Genomic DNA, 15,409 nt, shown 5'->3' on the forward strand with positions numbered 1-15,409 from the left:
AGTCCCATGTCCATAATTCTAACCACCGGAGGAGAAGAGAGCAGAGCACTGATCTGAAAGTCCTGCATGAGTTCACCACAGCTCAATGGAGTTCACCTTCAGATAAATAGTTTGGCCCCCCAAAAAATATCAAGACTAATTTTTGTGACCCGGATTCTTTGCACAATGAATGGATCAATGCACTCTGTATCTAAGGTGGTGGACATCAAACTAATGCGAGGACCCGCAGGTAAGAACAGCTACCTAAGCTATTCGTACAATCAAGTTAGCTGACGAGCTAGTTGCGTAGCACATTGACCAACGCTATATGCCTCTGTAGCCACACCAATGGCTAAAAGTGAAGTTGTTTGCGAATTAAAATAACAGACTAATGAATGTGTAAATGTTTTGGTGATCTTGGTTAGGGTTTATGTTATGGGATTGGGACTACAGAGAGGGCTACAGACTACAGTTGTGGCTACAACTACAATCTATGAGTTGTGTACAGTGCTCTTTACTTCTGCCACCTAAGCATTTCTGTAAGTATTGCTAGGCCAAACAGACAAAGTTTACTCTTAAACCAACGAAGTAGTTGAATTTTGCTGCTTGTCTGCTTCCTAAAACAGGAGATCAATTTCTCTTTTAGCTCAAACCGGTTATGCATGGTCAATAATTTGTATATTGTGCAATGTTTTATGGTCTGAATGATGTGGTCACTGGCCATGGTCAATTTGGATACAACCTTATATGAGTATTGTGTTGGAATTATTCAGTTTGTACTAGTTTGAACTTCACGCAGAAACTGCTGCCTCAGTGTGAGAATCTATTCTGCAATACTGTACCTCAACATCACTGTCCATTTCTCTTTTCATATCTCAGGGCTGGGGTTCAATATTGTTGGGGGTTTGGACCAGCCATATGCTCTAAATGACAGTGGCATATATGTGTCCAAAATTAAAGAGAATGGAGCAGCAGCACTGGATGGAAGACTCAGAGAGGGAGACAAGATTCTAGCGGTAAACCTTTTAACAGCCATCATCAAGATTTTGTTTGAATGGGGAGTAATGGGCCGTCCACACCAAGCACTTTAACTATAAAGATATTGTTTTAAAGAACATTCTAGCTCAATTGGATGACTGCTAATACCAGAACGGGTTCCCCATTCCAAAGGCACAGTACGTTATACCAGTCGACTAAAGAGCCATGCCCCGATAGGCAACTGGAGACTAGTGCTTGGTATGGACTGCTCTTATAGAATTATTTTTTATTTTCCCACGGTGGCCAAATCTCTTTTTCAGAAATGTCCTGCTTCACACTTGTATGCAGTTACACACATTCACATCTGGGACCTGCCCAGTACAAGAGTACAACCACAGTCTCTGAGCAGCAAGCTGCCCCATCTCCAACAGTAGGAATTGAGCGATGGGAGAGTGTTGCCGGGGGATCGAACCGTGAAACATCCAGCCACCACACCCCAGCTGGGATTCGATTCTAACACCAATGGCTGTATAAATATGTGGCTTAATACTTCCTCTTGTGGCCGTGTAATAAGATGCTTTGAAACGGGATAGAAGCAAACACTGTGTGACTTCTGTGGCATTCCATTGCATGAACATTGGTAAATTACTAACTCAATTCAATGAAGAATGGTGTTTGATAGATCAGTGATCGAATCAATATATATTAATTTAGTTATGACATCTTAGGCTATTTTAGCATGTCATCTTGAACTTTTTCGTGTGTATATCATATGGTTAAAGTGTTGGCACCTCACAGACAGTGTTGGTCTTGTTGGGCTCATCCCGGTATGTCAACAATATTAGATAGCAGTTTAACCTTGGAGAAGCCTCTGCTTAAAATGTCACAACCCAGGGAACTATAATAGCCGGGGAGCCACAGGCCCAAATTCTCAACGGTTAAGGATTAACCTGTGATGTCATGACATATTTTTTTATTTGTGTTTTTTCTATTCACTTGGTCATTAAGCTCCACAGAATGAGAGGTCTGCTCTGCCAGAAAGTCGGAAACATCGTGAAAGAAGTTATGGCCACGAAAAATACTCCTTGGCCGTCATCACAAATGTGATGAGGTCAGCATTTGAGCACATTTGGGCAAGTGGATATGACCGAATTTAGGCCAAGGAGTGTTGACATGTCACATGCTACTTAAATAAAGTATGATGAAATTTGCCTTATATTATATTGGTTGTCTATGGTGGGGTGAGGGGTCGCATTATTTCCGGCATAGCAGACCTCTCTTTCTGTGGACCTTAATGACCAAAAATGAAAAGTATGTCATAACATCACAGGTCCTCTAAAATTTTGGACGGCTGGCTATAAGCAAGTCGTGATGGCTGACATGATGACGCCAGACGTAGTAACCCCATGTGCATGTGTTCTCATAAACGCAAATAATCTTATAACAAGAAGTTTCCTCTTCGGTTATTGATGTAACTAATTTATATACTGTCGGATAGATATGAACCGGGACTAAAGATATCCGTGTTTTTCCTCTTTTTGTTGGTGTGCAGATAAATGGAATCAAGCTAGAGGAACGGACTCATTCTGCTGCTGTGGAGGTGTTCCGGTCAGCGGGGGAGGACGTGGAGCTTCGTGTTTTGCAGAAGGTAGGTTTGATCCAGATTCCAGATTCATTTTTTATCAATTTTATATTTACCTATCTGTGCTGCAATGGAGCATAGTAATTATTTAGTCACAAGCTCTATTTAATACTTTAAATTGGTTCAATATTTAGAAAACTAACAGACACACTTATTTTCACTTTAAAAATGTTTCAAATTGAGAAAATAGGCAATCCACAAGCTTAATTTACATAAAAACATAAAAAGATAAAAGAATGTCTGTAATTCACTTAATTTACAACATGTTGGGAAAGTTTGAGAGCAAGAGTGTCTGTCCTGTTGTCTGTTTTGTTTGTCTGTTTAACTGTTTTTTGTTTTTTCATGTTTACCACATTTATGTCTTTTTTATTATGTATTGTATGTGGAACATTAACATTGCCTGTTATTTTTTTCATTTTATTTAACAGAACTCATTATCATTGTTGATAATATTCTGATGTCATACAAAAAATGCCTAATAAAAACAGTATTAAAAAAAAAAAAAACATAAAAAGTTGAAATATGGAGATGCAAGGTCAAGCCTGAGCTTTGTACAGGTTATCTGTACAAAGATGTAGAACTTGAGGAAATTAATTTATAGCATGTGGAAACAAACTCCTGGTTATTTGTCATATCCTGATGAAGATCCTTTGGGAGTGAAATATTGCTCAGCAATAAACAGTGGGTTTCTATTTTTGTTTTGTACTCCATTTTCATTCTTATTCTTATTTATGTGTCTTTTAGTCTTCCTTGCTCTCAAACGGACCCCTACCATCACAGCCAGAGAGTGAATCCTCTGCCTCTTCTTTTGGAATACTTGCTGTATGTGGAGCTATAGCAGTCGTCGCCTTCCTTTACATGCGGTTCCAGCCACACTCTAGGAAGCACTTTTAAGGATGTGATGTCAATAGATATTTTTTAAGACCAAAAAACTTTTGCTGAAGGCCAAAGAATGAAGAGGGATCAAACTTACAAAAACAGTAGGCTTATTAGGGGTTGAGATCACCGACAAGTCGTGTGCTTGTGCATGTGTTATGTGATAATCTTAGCCACCTATCCCTCCCTGTATGCAAAACATTGCTTTCTTATCAAAGAGAATATTCTTTAATGTATAATTATTAACTGTCACTGTGCAAAGAAGGATGTACATGTACACTTCACAATTTCAAAGAGCTGTGCTATGAGTCTGAACAGGCAGCGCTGAATGGATGTACCATCCGTTCATTTAAAACTTGATATGGAGCTGAGTAGTGGTATATTTTTTATGGGTTGAGTCAGGCTCTCACCCATGCTTAAACTGAAAGACGGTGCTGTGTAACTTGTGTTCAGTCCCTCATAGGCCTCTACGTTCATGACTGAATGGCAGATCTGTTTGAATGAGAAGTTGAACGCACTGTAATTTCTGTTTTTTGGTCCAGGTTTGCATGATGAGGCATGATTACCATTCTGCTTTATTGCACAGCGTTGTGGAAGAAATTATACTGTTTTGACTGACAAATGACATCGTTTTTCGTAATGGTGGTACCAAGTGCCTTTTTATCTATTCCAAGCCCCATCTTTCTTTATTTTCTATGTTTGAAGTTGCTCCTTGTCATATTCAGAATGAAAATCCATTGAGCATTTCTCTAAATTTGTTTGCTTGTCTGTTATGTCTGTCTCAGCCCTGTATGTTTAATCACCAAAAAAAATGAAGAAAAAGTTGAGGGAAAAAAATTATTGCCATAATGAGAACTGCTTTGATTATGTGTGGTTAGTTATCACAGTCACCAAGGATGTTTTTTGGCCAGTAAACGTATACAGGCAAAACAGACTGGTCCACTTTTGGTTTTTTGGCTACATTTTAAACTTTTGTTAACATGATTACAGTAAGTTTGTTGTATACCATTATAAAGGGAAGTCGGTTTTTCACTTGGTGAAATGTTGAGGCCAAACCGCTCAAGTCATTTTGAGCCACTCCGTTGCAAATGAGATGTCTGGAACAAATAGTTAATTATGTTCTTAATATAACATCATGTTTTGCACTAACCAAAATCCCAAACTCTTCCAAAAATTGCCATTTGATTAATTAGTCAGTGCTGCATGTACTTGCCTATGCCATGTTTTCATCAATCTGCAACATTGCTGTCATGTAAATGTATGATGTTCTTTGCAGGGTTCATCTGTAAATGTAACTATGTCACTTTGCTCACTGGGATTGTGAGTACTTATTCAAAGAAGAAATATCAGAACTAAATTATGCAAATACTGTGTGTTTGATGTCCAAGCACTTATTAAAATATTCATGTTGAATATGCCTGCTTGTGCTGCAATTCATTCACTGATACGTATACATTTCTGAAAATATTTCAATAGATTAGCTACATAAGCTTAGTTACATTAGTTCTTAAATAGTTAATAAGGTCTTATATCAGGTTCTCCCATTTAATTTGATTCTGTAAATTTAAGATTCACAAGAATTAGTGTAGTCTACTATTCATACTCTACTCCCATACACTAGCCTACTACTAAGAGTTTTGGAAAGATTTTTAAAAGATTCCATTCTAGTCAAATTTAGTCTTTTAAAAAACCTTTCCAAAATCTTGGCAAAACTCTTGTAGTGTAGCATGTGTATGGGAGGTATAACAAGGATATTTGTGAGAATATCAGTCTACCTGATGAAACCCCCCTCCCCTCCAATCCCACCTCTCCATCATTGTTGGAGGATGCTGTCTGCCTCCCAGCCAGGCAGCTATGATGTAATGCTTCATTATTTCAGAGAGGGAGCGGGAGGCAGTATTTGCGAGAATAGCACGATTGTGGTGGAGCGATGGAAGAGACCGAGTTGGAATACGTTTTAAAATACATTTCAGGAAACTAATCGAGAGGACCAAGAGATGAACAAACTGCTTGTTGCGAGAACTTGAGACAGGGGGAACGGAAATAATGTCGCGGAGATATCTGTGTGCGGAGCCGTGTACTAAAATAACTGGATGCGGGTTGCGGGCCACAACGTTAGTAGGCTAACGTCCGGACTGTCCGGAGATGCTAGTGAACTTGGCATGGTCAATAATGATCCCGGTTAAGACGCCCATACCTGGAGTACTGTTTGAAACAATAACATCTTCCGTCTAAAATGGCTCGTACTTGGTCGGTCCACTCTCATTGCCTTTTCACCCTAGTGGACGTGGACGCCCATGAGAGTAAAGTGATATCGGTGAAAGCCGTCTCATCTGCGCTCGAGATTAAAACACTTGTGGGCCTATAATGTCCTCTTTGGATCAAGTTTCTATTGATGTTCGTTTGTGATTCGACGTTGCATCGCTTAATACGACATTTTTGAGCGCTTTATCTATAAAAGAGGCCTGGTAACATCGACACCGTCACCGCCCCCCCCCCTCTTGGACAGAGCTCCCACATTTTTTTTCCTGGAAACGAGAAGATGGGCTGCAGCCTGCAACCATGGCTGCAACTCACTGGCCTTTGCTGGGGTTGGAGTTTCTGATGCCAAAATGGTTCTTTGACATCGCGCTAGCCTTCGTTTTTTCTACCTCCAGATTTACTGAGGTTTGATTTTATAACACCCCCCAAAATAAACTATTCCAAGTTGCTCGTCTAGAGGGGAATTGGCAGCTTCTATCCCAACCAAGTGCTCGTTTCAATCCTCAGGATCCTGATGTCCATTCCTTCTGTCACAGAGGAGTCTGACAACCTTAACGTCGAGGGTGGGACGTTTGCCTTTCCTTCTCAGGATTAAATCATGGCCAATGAACCTGTCATCCTTAACGTGTATGATATGGTACGTGTAAGGCGTTATCCAGTGCTACATTTCGTTTGGTTATACAAACTCACGTGAGGTGAATGATATGCCATGGACAAAAACATTCTACACATGTGTAACTAACATTTAGTTACAGAGTAGACATTACAACAATCACAAGGTGAACACATGTCCGCTAGGTTTACCGTTATTTCTCTGTAGGTCAGGACACACCGACACACACACGGTTTGATTTCTATGATTTCACTCAGTCTGTATTGAGGTGTGTGTCATAATTTAAATGTGTTTGATTTGTGTGATTTGATTAAGATTTGATTCAGTCGCAACTTGTATTGACACAGTATTTCACAAAGTAGTGTTCAACACTAACAGGTTAAGTAGAGGTTGAATTTCTGTTGTCTGACATCAGTTGTGACAGATAATAGTCTGCATATTCTTCCTGCCCACCGTCTCCTTGTAGTCAGGGCATTGTAAGTCTCCTACAGCCGCTTGACCTCTGTCACTGCATGTGCAGGGTCAGCTTGTCTCACATGATTCACAATACACAGAGACAGCGACCAGCCATGCAGCCAGGGACAAGGGTCATCATTCAGTCGTGTACCCACTGCTTGTCGGGTTTCACATGGGAACATGCTAGTGTAGAACATCACCCCATGGGAAACAATGTGTTGCTCTAAATGCACAGAATAATTATCAAAAGTTGCTCTGACTGATAAAGACACAGATGAAAAGAATACATTGAAAATGAGACTTTCAGTGCCTGGAAAACAAGTGGAACCATCAGACTGACTGGATCAAAACAAATTGTGTGATTAAAAAAAGCCTATAGGGAGCTTGTTCTTGGTTGAGAAAACTGTAACTATTTTACAGACTGGGTCATTATCTTTCAGAGATTTGATAAAAGTCAGGTAATACAATACAGATTGCTTTTTACTCCTGAATATGAATATGTGGTGTTTTGAAAATGGACTTTGTTTTCTGCTTGCTTGCACCTATACACTGACTGAGGAAATGCATCAGGCAATTTTTGTTTTGCTCAACACAATTGATTTCACAATTGAGCTCACACTATTATACCTGTGTACGGTAAATGTGGACATACAGCAGTGCACACATAGAAGTGATTTTAGTGTATTACCCTACTCAGATCATGTGAGGTCAGCAAGTGACATAAGTGTGTCAGCTAGGCCAGATCTTTGGGTCTTTTTAAATTATTTTAAGGCCAAAACATAATAATAATGGATTGCAATTTTATAGCGCTTTTCTATGCACTACGTGCTTACTCAAAGCGCTTTACAATGGTCCATTCGATTAATGTTTCTAAGTGAGAACATTTTACGCAATAAAAGTAATTATATTAAACTTCACTATAACAAATGTATCATTTTAATAAACAAGGAAATAAGGAAATATGAAATGAAAATAAAATAATATACGGTACATTCATTCAACTTATTGGATAGCTAAAATAGCAAAACAGCATGGTTACTAAATGGAACCAGTTAGAATTCAACAAATTGATAGTCCATAGTTTATGGAGGACATCAAGTTATCAATGGGGCTGATTGACTTAAGACATGCAGGAATGCAGGTAACGCATAAATGTCCTCAAAGATGTAAAAAAAAAAGTAAAATAATGGATGATATATCAGCCAAGCGATAACGGTCAGGCTCTACCCAAGAATTACAGGAAATGGCAGAAAATGACTTTTGTGGAGCTCGAAAGATAAGGTGGTGAGCATGCTGAATGTGAAATCAATGTGAGTGAGTGCTAGATGTGTGCAGTGGGGCATGGCATATCTGCATAGGCCCGTACAGTATCGTATGGATCATTACAGGGATGTTACTGTGAAACATGCCTTCACCAAGATAAGAGGGAAGCTTATTTGGTATACTGTAGGTCAAAGAGCAACTGGGAAAGTTGAATAATGGTGTCAGGAATTAGATGCCAGTGCTATCAGCGCGTAATATGTATTTGATTGCCAGCTTGTCAGCATTTGAGTCATCTTGTCTTTTTAATGGTTAATGTGTTCCTTGTGACATTGCTATAAGTTTGCGCGGTGATATAGAACAATATATCCTTCGACTTTCTCTTTTGCTTTATTTTAAAACTAACTCGGACTAATACTTATTCCATTCATATTCCAGGGGTGCACTAAAATGAGCCTTTTTGTCAGACGTGAGCCATTGGGGTGAAGCCAGTGACAGACAAGCCAGAAAACCTTGTTCAGGTGTTGACACTAACGGCAAGTAAATAAAACATTCGGGCAAGTGGAGTTTGCTTTGATTTACATTTTGGGCAAGTGGGCATGACCTTTGGGCAAGTAGAACTTGACCTGTACTTGCCCGACAGGCAAGGGCCTCGAGACCTTAGTGTCAACCCCTGTTGTTGATAGAGAGGTGGATATGTGCTTTTATTGTATCAGAGCCAGGAAACTTGTTCTATTATTAATAGGGGACAGCTGGGGGGCATGTGTTTAGCTTTGAACAAATTTCCTCAGGGTTTTTCTACAAGGGTGACAGACGTTTAGTGGGGGTTGGGGATTGTAGGGCTGTGTTACAGTTCCATATGCATCACCAATATCCTCCTGTGTACATTGTACAACTGAACTTGCTCCACTTGGAGAAAGAGTTGCCCTTTTTGTGAATATCCTTTATTTCTTTGTCATTATGTTACTTGTTGTTATCCTCCATCCTCCATCCATACCTGTTCAGTGGCATCTTTGAAATAAACCATGCATCACCAATTTTGTAAAGAACAGGTGCTCACTTGTTCTGCTTGGAGAAAAAGTAGATTTTTTTTAATCTGGCATTTACTGGGAGGTACTCAACAATGCTTTTAGGCAGAGACTGGGAATGTTTTACCTCTGAGCAGGACGTTATAGATATTGATTTGTCTCTTGTCAAGTGTAATTTGTGCAGCTATTTGGCGCATATTTTAAGGTATTATCCCTTTCCATTTTCCATATTTAAATAAACATGTTTTTCTATTGTTGTAATTGTACACTCCATTGTACTATGAGCTGGCCCCTCGTTCTTTGGCTGAATCAGTATTCGTTTGAGGAATGGTTAATATTTTGAGAATCGCTTTGTTCTAACTCTCATTCTCTCCTTTTCAGCAGCATACATATCACAGACCATTGCATAATTCATGCATCATACTTAAACATACTATACTATTCACCCTGAATGATGTATTTTACCTTTCTCTCCCCCTATCCAGTACTGGATCAATGAGTATACCTCCAATCTGGGAATTGGAGTCTTCCACTCAGGCATAGAGATTTATGGCAGAGGTAAGATGGAAGGTCTTTATGTGTACAAAATCAGATTACATGTTCGCAAAGCACATTCACTGCAGGCCTCAGACCTCTCTATCATGTCTGAGCTCAGGATACACACACACACACACACACACACACACACACACACACACACACACACACACACACACACACACACACACACACACACACACACACACACACACACACACACACACACACACACACACACACACAGACACACACAGACACACACACACACACACACACACACACACATTATTGCTCACTATATTCTGATATTCTGATACCTCTGGGTGGGGCATGCATGTGTGTGTCTGTCAGTGTGTGAGAAACAGTGCTGTATTACTGTGTGACAACACCAACTATTATTTTGTCCTTGCAACTCATTATATAGTTGTAAATACAGAGAAGAAAACTATAATTAGCCTGGGTTAATGATATAAGAGTGGTGTGGCAATGTTTCATTCGTTTCCATCTTTTAATTACAATAGCTGTGTGCTTTCATTTGGAGTGTTAACCAGTATTTCCCTTTTTCATCCTTTCCTAATGTAGAATTTGCATATGGGGGACATCCATACCCATTCAGTGGCATTTTTGAAATAAACCCTGGGAATGCCACTGAACTAGGAGAGACTTTCAAATTCAAGTGAGTGCAAAACACTTTGCAATGTGTCCTGATACAAGTAGGACTTCTTACTGTTTCCTTTGTACTGCAGTATACTACCACCACCTCTAGAGAAATTACGATAACAGGATTTCTCCCCCAATATTTCCATGTAAACTAAACCCAAATAAATATAACCACAGTGTGTATAAATCCTGTTTTGATTATGTAGACCAAAAACTCAGTAAATTGCACTACAAATGTGAAACCTTTACCTACTGGCCTCACCAATACATAAAATCACAGGGAACTCTGATAACCGAATATGTTGTAACAGGGAGGCCAATGCCTACTGATAACTGAATGTATCTGTGTTTTAACAGGGAGGCCATAGCTTTGGGTACCACAGACTTTACAGAGGAGGACATAGATAAAATCATGGAGGAACTGGGCAAAGAGTTCAAGGGCAACGCATACCATCTAATGCACAAGAACTGCAATCATTTCTCCTCCTCGCTGTCTGAGGTCTGTCTTAACCACTTGGAACGTAGTATCCCTATTCTGTAGAAAGAAAGAAAGAAAGAAAGAAAGAAAGAAAGAAAGAAAGAAAGAAAGAAAGAAAAGAAAGAAAGAAAGAAAGAAAGAAAGAAAGAAAAGAAAGAAAGAAAGAAAGATCAATCCACCCATCCATCCATCCTCTTGGGTAAATTCAGACGCCTGAGACAGCACTGCCGTAAAAGGTACAGATAACCGGCATAGACGTACAGTATAGGTAGGTACAGTTTACAGTAGTTACAGTAGGTAAATCACATCAATAAAACTATACAGGTATACTATATAGAGTATGCACATACATCATTTTTCCACCGAGACACGCCCCTCGCCCACGCCCACACACATCTAGACTGAGTGGCAAACACATTGAGCAACATGGAGTCGTTGGAAATCACTCAGCAGTCCTGCGTACCACCTGTTTTTAAGTGGTAAATAATGCAGGAGGCAGCAGGACATTGCGGGGACATTTTGGTTTAAATGCAACTTTTGGACATGGGTGGTATGGCCGACTTGGTACTGTAGCCTGGGATATTTCTCATGTTATTTTAACACATCTTGCAGGAAGAGACAATGAGAGCTTTACAACAGAAAGCCAACTGTTAGGGGACTAACTATTAGGGCATTCACAATGCCAGTCACAATGTGGGACAGGGTCTCACTCTCAATTTGTTGGACGCCTGAAAAGTCTTGGAAATTAGGGCATGTTCCACATAAAGGGGGACTTCTGTCACCCTACTCAAGACATGTTCCTGGTGCTATGCATCACTTTCTCAGGAAGTATATCACGTGACCTGTGGTTGTGTTAAAAGTGCAGTCACCTTACCTTATTTGACCTAATATTCATTTTTCATTATTGTATTTTTTCCCTGTATATTGACACAGTCCTGCTTACCACCTGTTTTTAAGTGGCAAATAATGAAGGAGGCAGCAGGACATTGTGTTTTTTTAAACGAGCACTTCCAAACTATGTATGGAATTTCTTGACAGAAAGTAGCTCGTAACATGTCTATGGTGGATTTTTATTGTTTTGACCTGGGAGCCTCGCCCTGCCACAGGGGAGTGCGGAGGGTGAACTTGAAGAAAACGAATCAGTATAACCTATACACCCTTTAGTTTAGCCTATAGTGCAGGATGATTGTATATGCCATATACAATTATCCTGCCTGAGGCAGAACAAGAAAGAGTAGCAGTTTAGTTTTTACATCAGCACAAGACACAGGTAATGTTACAGATAAAGGGTTTTAAAAAGGATAAAAAGGAGCAACCACTGACACTTTATTGACACATTTATTGTACAAACATGCATACTAAACAAAGAATAAAAAGACCTACTGTCTGTAAGTAAAGCTATTCCCTCACAAAAGAAAGGAATTCCATGCATTCAAATAGTATATCTCTTTACCCATTTTCTATCTTTTGACATTTACTTAAAAATGAAATAAATAACTGAACACCTTTTTTAAAGCGCTTTGTTTACCCATGGATTACCATTTGAATTAAAAAAAATAACCCGGTTAGTAAATGCTTTTCTGATGATGTCCTTTTCTATTGATGTCATTTATCTTTTGTTTTGTTTGTTTTAGCTGCTGTGTGGACGGGAGATCCCACGCTGGGTGAACCGCCTGGCATACTTCAGCTCCTGCATTCCTTTCCTGCAAAGTTGCCTGCCCAAGGAGTGGCTGACTCCAGCAGCCCTCCAGAACCACATAAGCCTCGGCCTCCACAAAGATGAGCATGTTGAGTCCAGTGATGAGGACCCTTCCTCGCCTTCGGGGGCGGCAGCGGGCGGCTCAGGCTCCTCTCACAGCTGTCGCCACACCCGGGTCTGAGCCAGTCAGCGAGTCCAAATAGCACCTGAACACACTGACCTCTTGACCTGCTTTGTCACTGCCGTTTGTTGCCACAGTGGCATTTGCGGGCTTGAACAACAACCTGACCTCATACAGTTTGAGCTCTGAGTGAAGAGGCAGGAGAAAGAAGTTTCTCATTTCTCAACAGAGCTGCTGATGGAGACTTCACAACTACAGATGTGTCCAATATTTTTTAACATGATTGACAGGTTGATGGGGGCACATTTAGACCTACTGGGTCCTGAACTGTGACGCATGGCTCAAACTTGGCAAGAGTTACTTGTAGGTCTGAAGTTTTTAGTAAAGTATTATTGTGACTTTGAAACCTTTGTCAGCCTTCTTCCCCGCCCTGACTTCAGAGCTGCTTTTGTAGAATAGATAACGGAGACTACTGATAGTGATGTTACACAGAACAGCTAACCTGCTAACATTTCAACAAGTACTTGTTCAGATGACCTCTATGTGGCCTTCAGTTGATATTGTCAATTCTGTATCCCTTGGAGCTTTAGTTGTTTACTTTGGCCATTTCTAGAGGGTTAGAGGAAGAGGTGGGAGTTTTATTTTATTGAGTCCATTTGATCTTGTGAAATTGTTGCACGTTGAAGACATTTTACATAACTATTACCAATCCAGACAAAGTTGAATCTCCACACTGTTCAGTTTCTTGTCATATTTTCATTACCTTGATCTAAACTGTGACCTCTTTTGAAACTGAAAACTGGACCATAACTTACCAAGTAATGTCACACTGACTTTGTCAGATTATCATATAATTTTATTTCACCTTAATGCAGCCCAGTCACTATTTGTAAACCTTTTTTTTTTTTTTTTAAGATATTTTTTTGCGGCTTACGCCTTTATTGATTTTTTAAGGGATAGAAAGTAGGCTGACAGGAAACGGGAGAGAGATGGGGGGATGACATGCGGTAAGGGCCGTGTCGGGTCCGGGAGTCGAACCCGCGGCACACCGCGACTGGATCACCAGTCCGGTGCCCAGACCGTTACGCTACGGCCTGGGCCACTATTTGTAAACTTTACCAGACCCACTGAGAACCAACCAGCTCCACTGACAATTCAAGTGATCTTTATACTGTATAATAGAAGTGCTGTAACTTCCAAGCCAAGAAATGTACCTGTATCCCCAGAATAGTCACTTTTACCATCTTTAACAGTTCATCATCATTAGAGCTGTTTACTCTTCTGTGTTGTTTTTTGCCTATGGGAGACAGGGTTGTATATGCACCAATAGAGACTGAGCTGCCCTTTAAATGACATTACTCCCTGTGCTCACCTATGCCTTAAGCCTCATTTATGCTTCATTTATCGCATGATGGTGTCACAGCACAAAATATGACAAAGTATAAATTAGATTTTAGAATCATCTGAAACATATTTTATAAAGATTATAAGTCATGATAAAAGACAAACAATACTACAATACCTCGCTTTCCATCAAGTGTCTTGAGGGTAGGTTTGTCACAGTGAAAATTTGAGGTCACAGGGAGAAAAACAGGTATAATCTGTGATAACATCTTATTTGAAACTTTACACATTGAAACTTTACACACACACACACACACACGCAATATGTGTTACTTAAAGGCCTATTCATAGTCTGGATTTTCGGTGATGAGGTGACCACCGCTCCGGTGGTGAGCTGACCACCGGAGCTGAAATAACATTGATCTGGATTTTCGGGTCCAGACTATGTATGAGCCTTAAGGCTCATACATAGTATGGATTTTCGGTGGTGGGGTGACCACCGAACTACAACATGATGTCACGAGCCGCGGTGAAGAGCAAACCACCACCACCGCTCCAGCCCTTCTCTCTGTTTTTACTCACCACCGCTCAACGTTATTTCAGCTCCGGTGGTCAGCTCACCACCGGAGCGGTGGTCACCTCACCACCGAAAATCCAGACTATGAATAGGCCTTTAATTCTCATTACTATCACCAGATATCAAGACATGTTCCTGGTGCTGTGCATCCCTTTCTCAGGAAGGATATCACATGACCAGTGGTTGTGTAAAGCCCAAACCACACCAAAGGCCAAAGGGTTGGGTCAGGACAACGGTTTTTAAGGTCAACTACACCAATGCGATCAATGAGTTGGTGGTTTGGGCTTTTAAAGTGCAGTCACCTTGTGTGTGTGTGTGTGTGTGTGTGTGTGTGTGTGTGTGTGTGTGTGTGTGTCCAGTCCACCCCGGTTTGAAATGGGTTGTTGTATATTGTTCAGTATTCATGCTCAAATTCTTTGGCACTTTCTACAGAAAATACCTTTTCTCTATTGTGTTGTGTCAATCTTTACCTTCCTAACCTAAGACAGTTTCAAGAAGGATAGCCTACACTACAGTATTAGAATAAACACACAAATAATGAAATGTTGGCCTTTTTTGTGCACCCTTGTGTATGGTTGCAATTTGCAAACACCTATGGCAAACAGCAAGATGGAACATCGACGAACATATATAGTGTAGCATTAGCAGCTACAAAATATTCAAGTATAACTACAGTTGTCTTGAAGTTGAGGTATCGGATGTGTAGATTGATTGAAGTATTTATTAACAGTTTGCAGAATGGGTACATTTAACATGAAAGCACAATAGACTGTTACTGTTGTCGACAGTCACGACACAGACACACTGATAAAGCATTACACTTGTCTACACAACAGGGGTCCACATTTTTCAATTCATCAGGGTGATGTAACAACACCGTTGTTTAATTTCGTGAT

The 15,409-nt window shown here is 40.2% G+C and overlaps 1 protein-coding gene across 1 annotated transcript; it reads left to right on the forward strand.

The window, feature by feature from the left end:
* The first annotated feature begins 44 nt into the window (after positions 1 to 44).
* LOC310878272 (deubiquitinase DESI2-like) lies at positions 45 to 13,725 on the forward strand. Its single transcript, XM_083792518.1, has 7 exons — positions 45 to 229; positions 859 to 995; positions 2,510 to 2,605; positions 9,580 to 9,652; positions 10,217 to 10,310; positions 10,652 to 10,793; positions 12,407 to 13,725. Exons 1-7 carry the CDS (start codon positions 67 to 69, stop codon positions 12,650 to 12,652), a joined length of 951 nt encoding a protein of 316 aa, XP_083648644.1. The 5' UTR covers positions 45 to 66; the 3' UTR covers positions 12,653 to 13,725.
* Positions 13,726 to 15,409: the final 1,684 nt, after the last annotated feature.

Source organism: Protomyctophum parallelum (genome assembly GCF_964188405.1).
Source record: "Protomyctophum parallelum genome assembly, chromosome: 20".
Taxonomy (NCBI): Eukaryota; Metazoa; Chordata; class Actinopteri; order Myctophiformes; family Myctophidae; genus Protomyctophum; species Protomyctophum parallelum.

Excerpts from the sequence above, each read along its gene's own strand:
- LOC310878272 (XM_083792518.1), top strand. The coding sequence starts at position 67 with ATGAGTTCACCACAGCTCAATGGAGTTCACCTTCAGATAAATAGTTTG. Across the intron at positions 996-2,509 it reads AGGGAGACAAGATTCTAGCG|ATAAATGGAATCAAGCTAGA; the intron begins GTAAACCTTTTA and ends GTTGGTGTGCAG. Across the intron at positions 10,794-12,406 it reads TCTCCTCCTCGCTGTCTGAG|CTGCTGTGTGGACGGGAGAT; the intron begins GTCTGTCTTAAC and ends TGTTTGTTTTAG.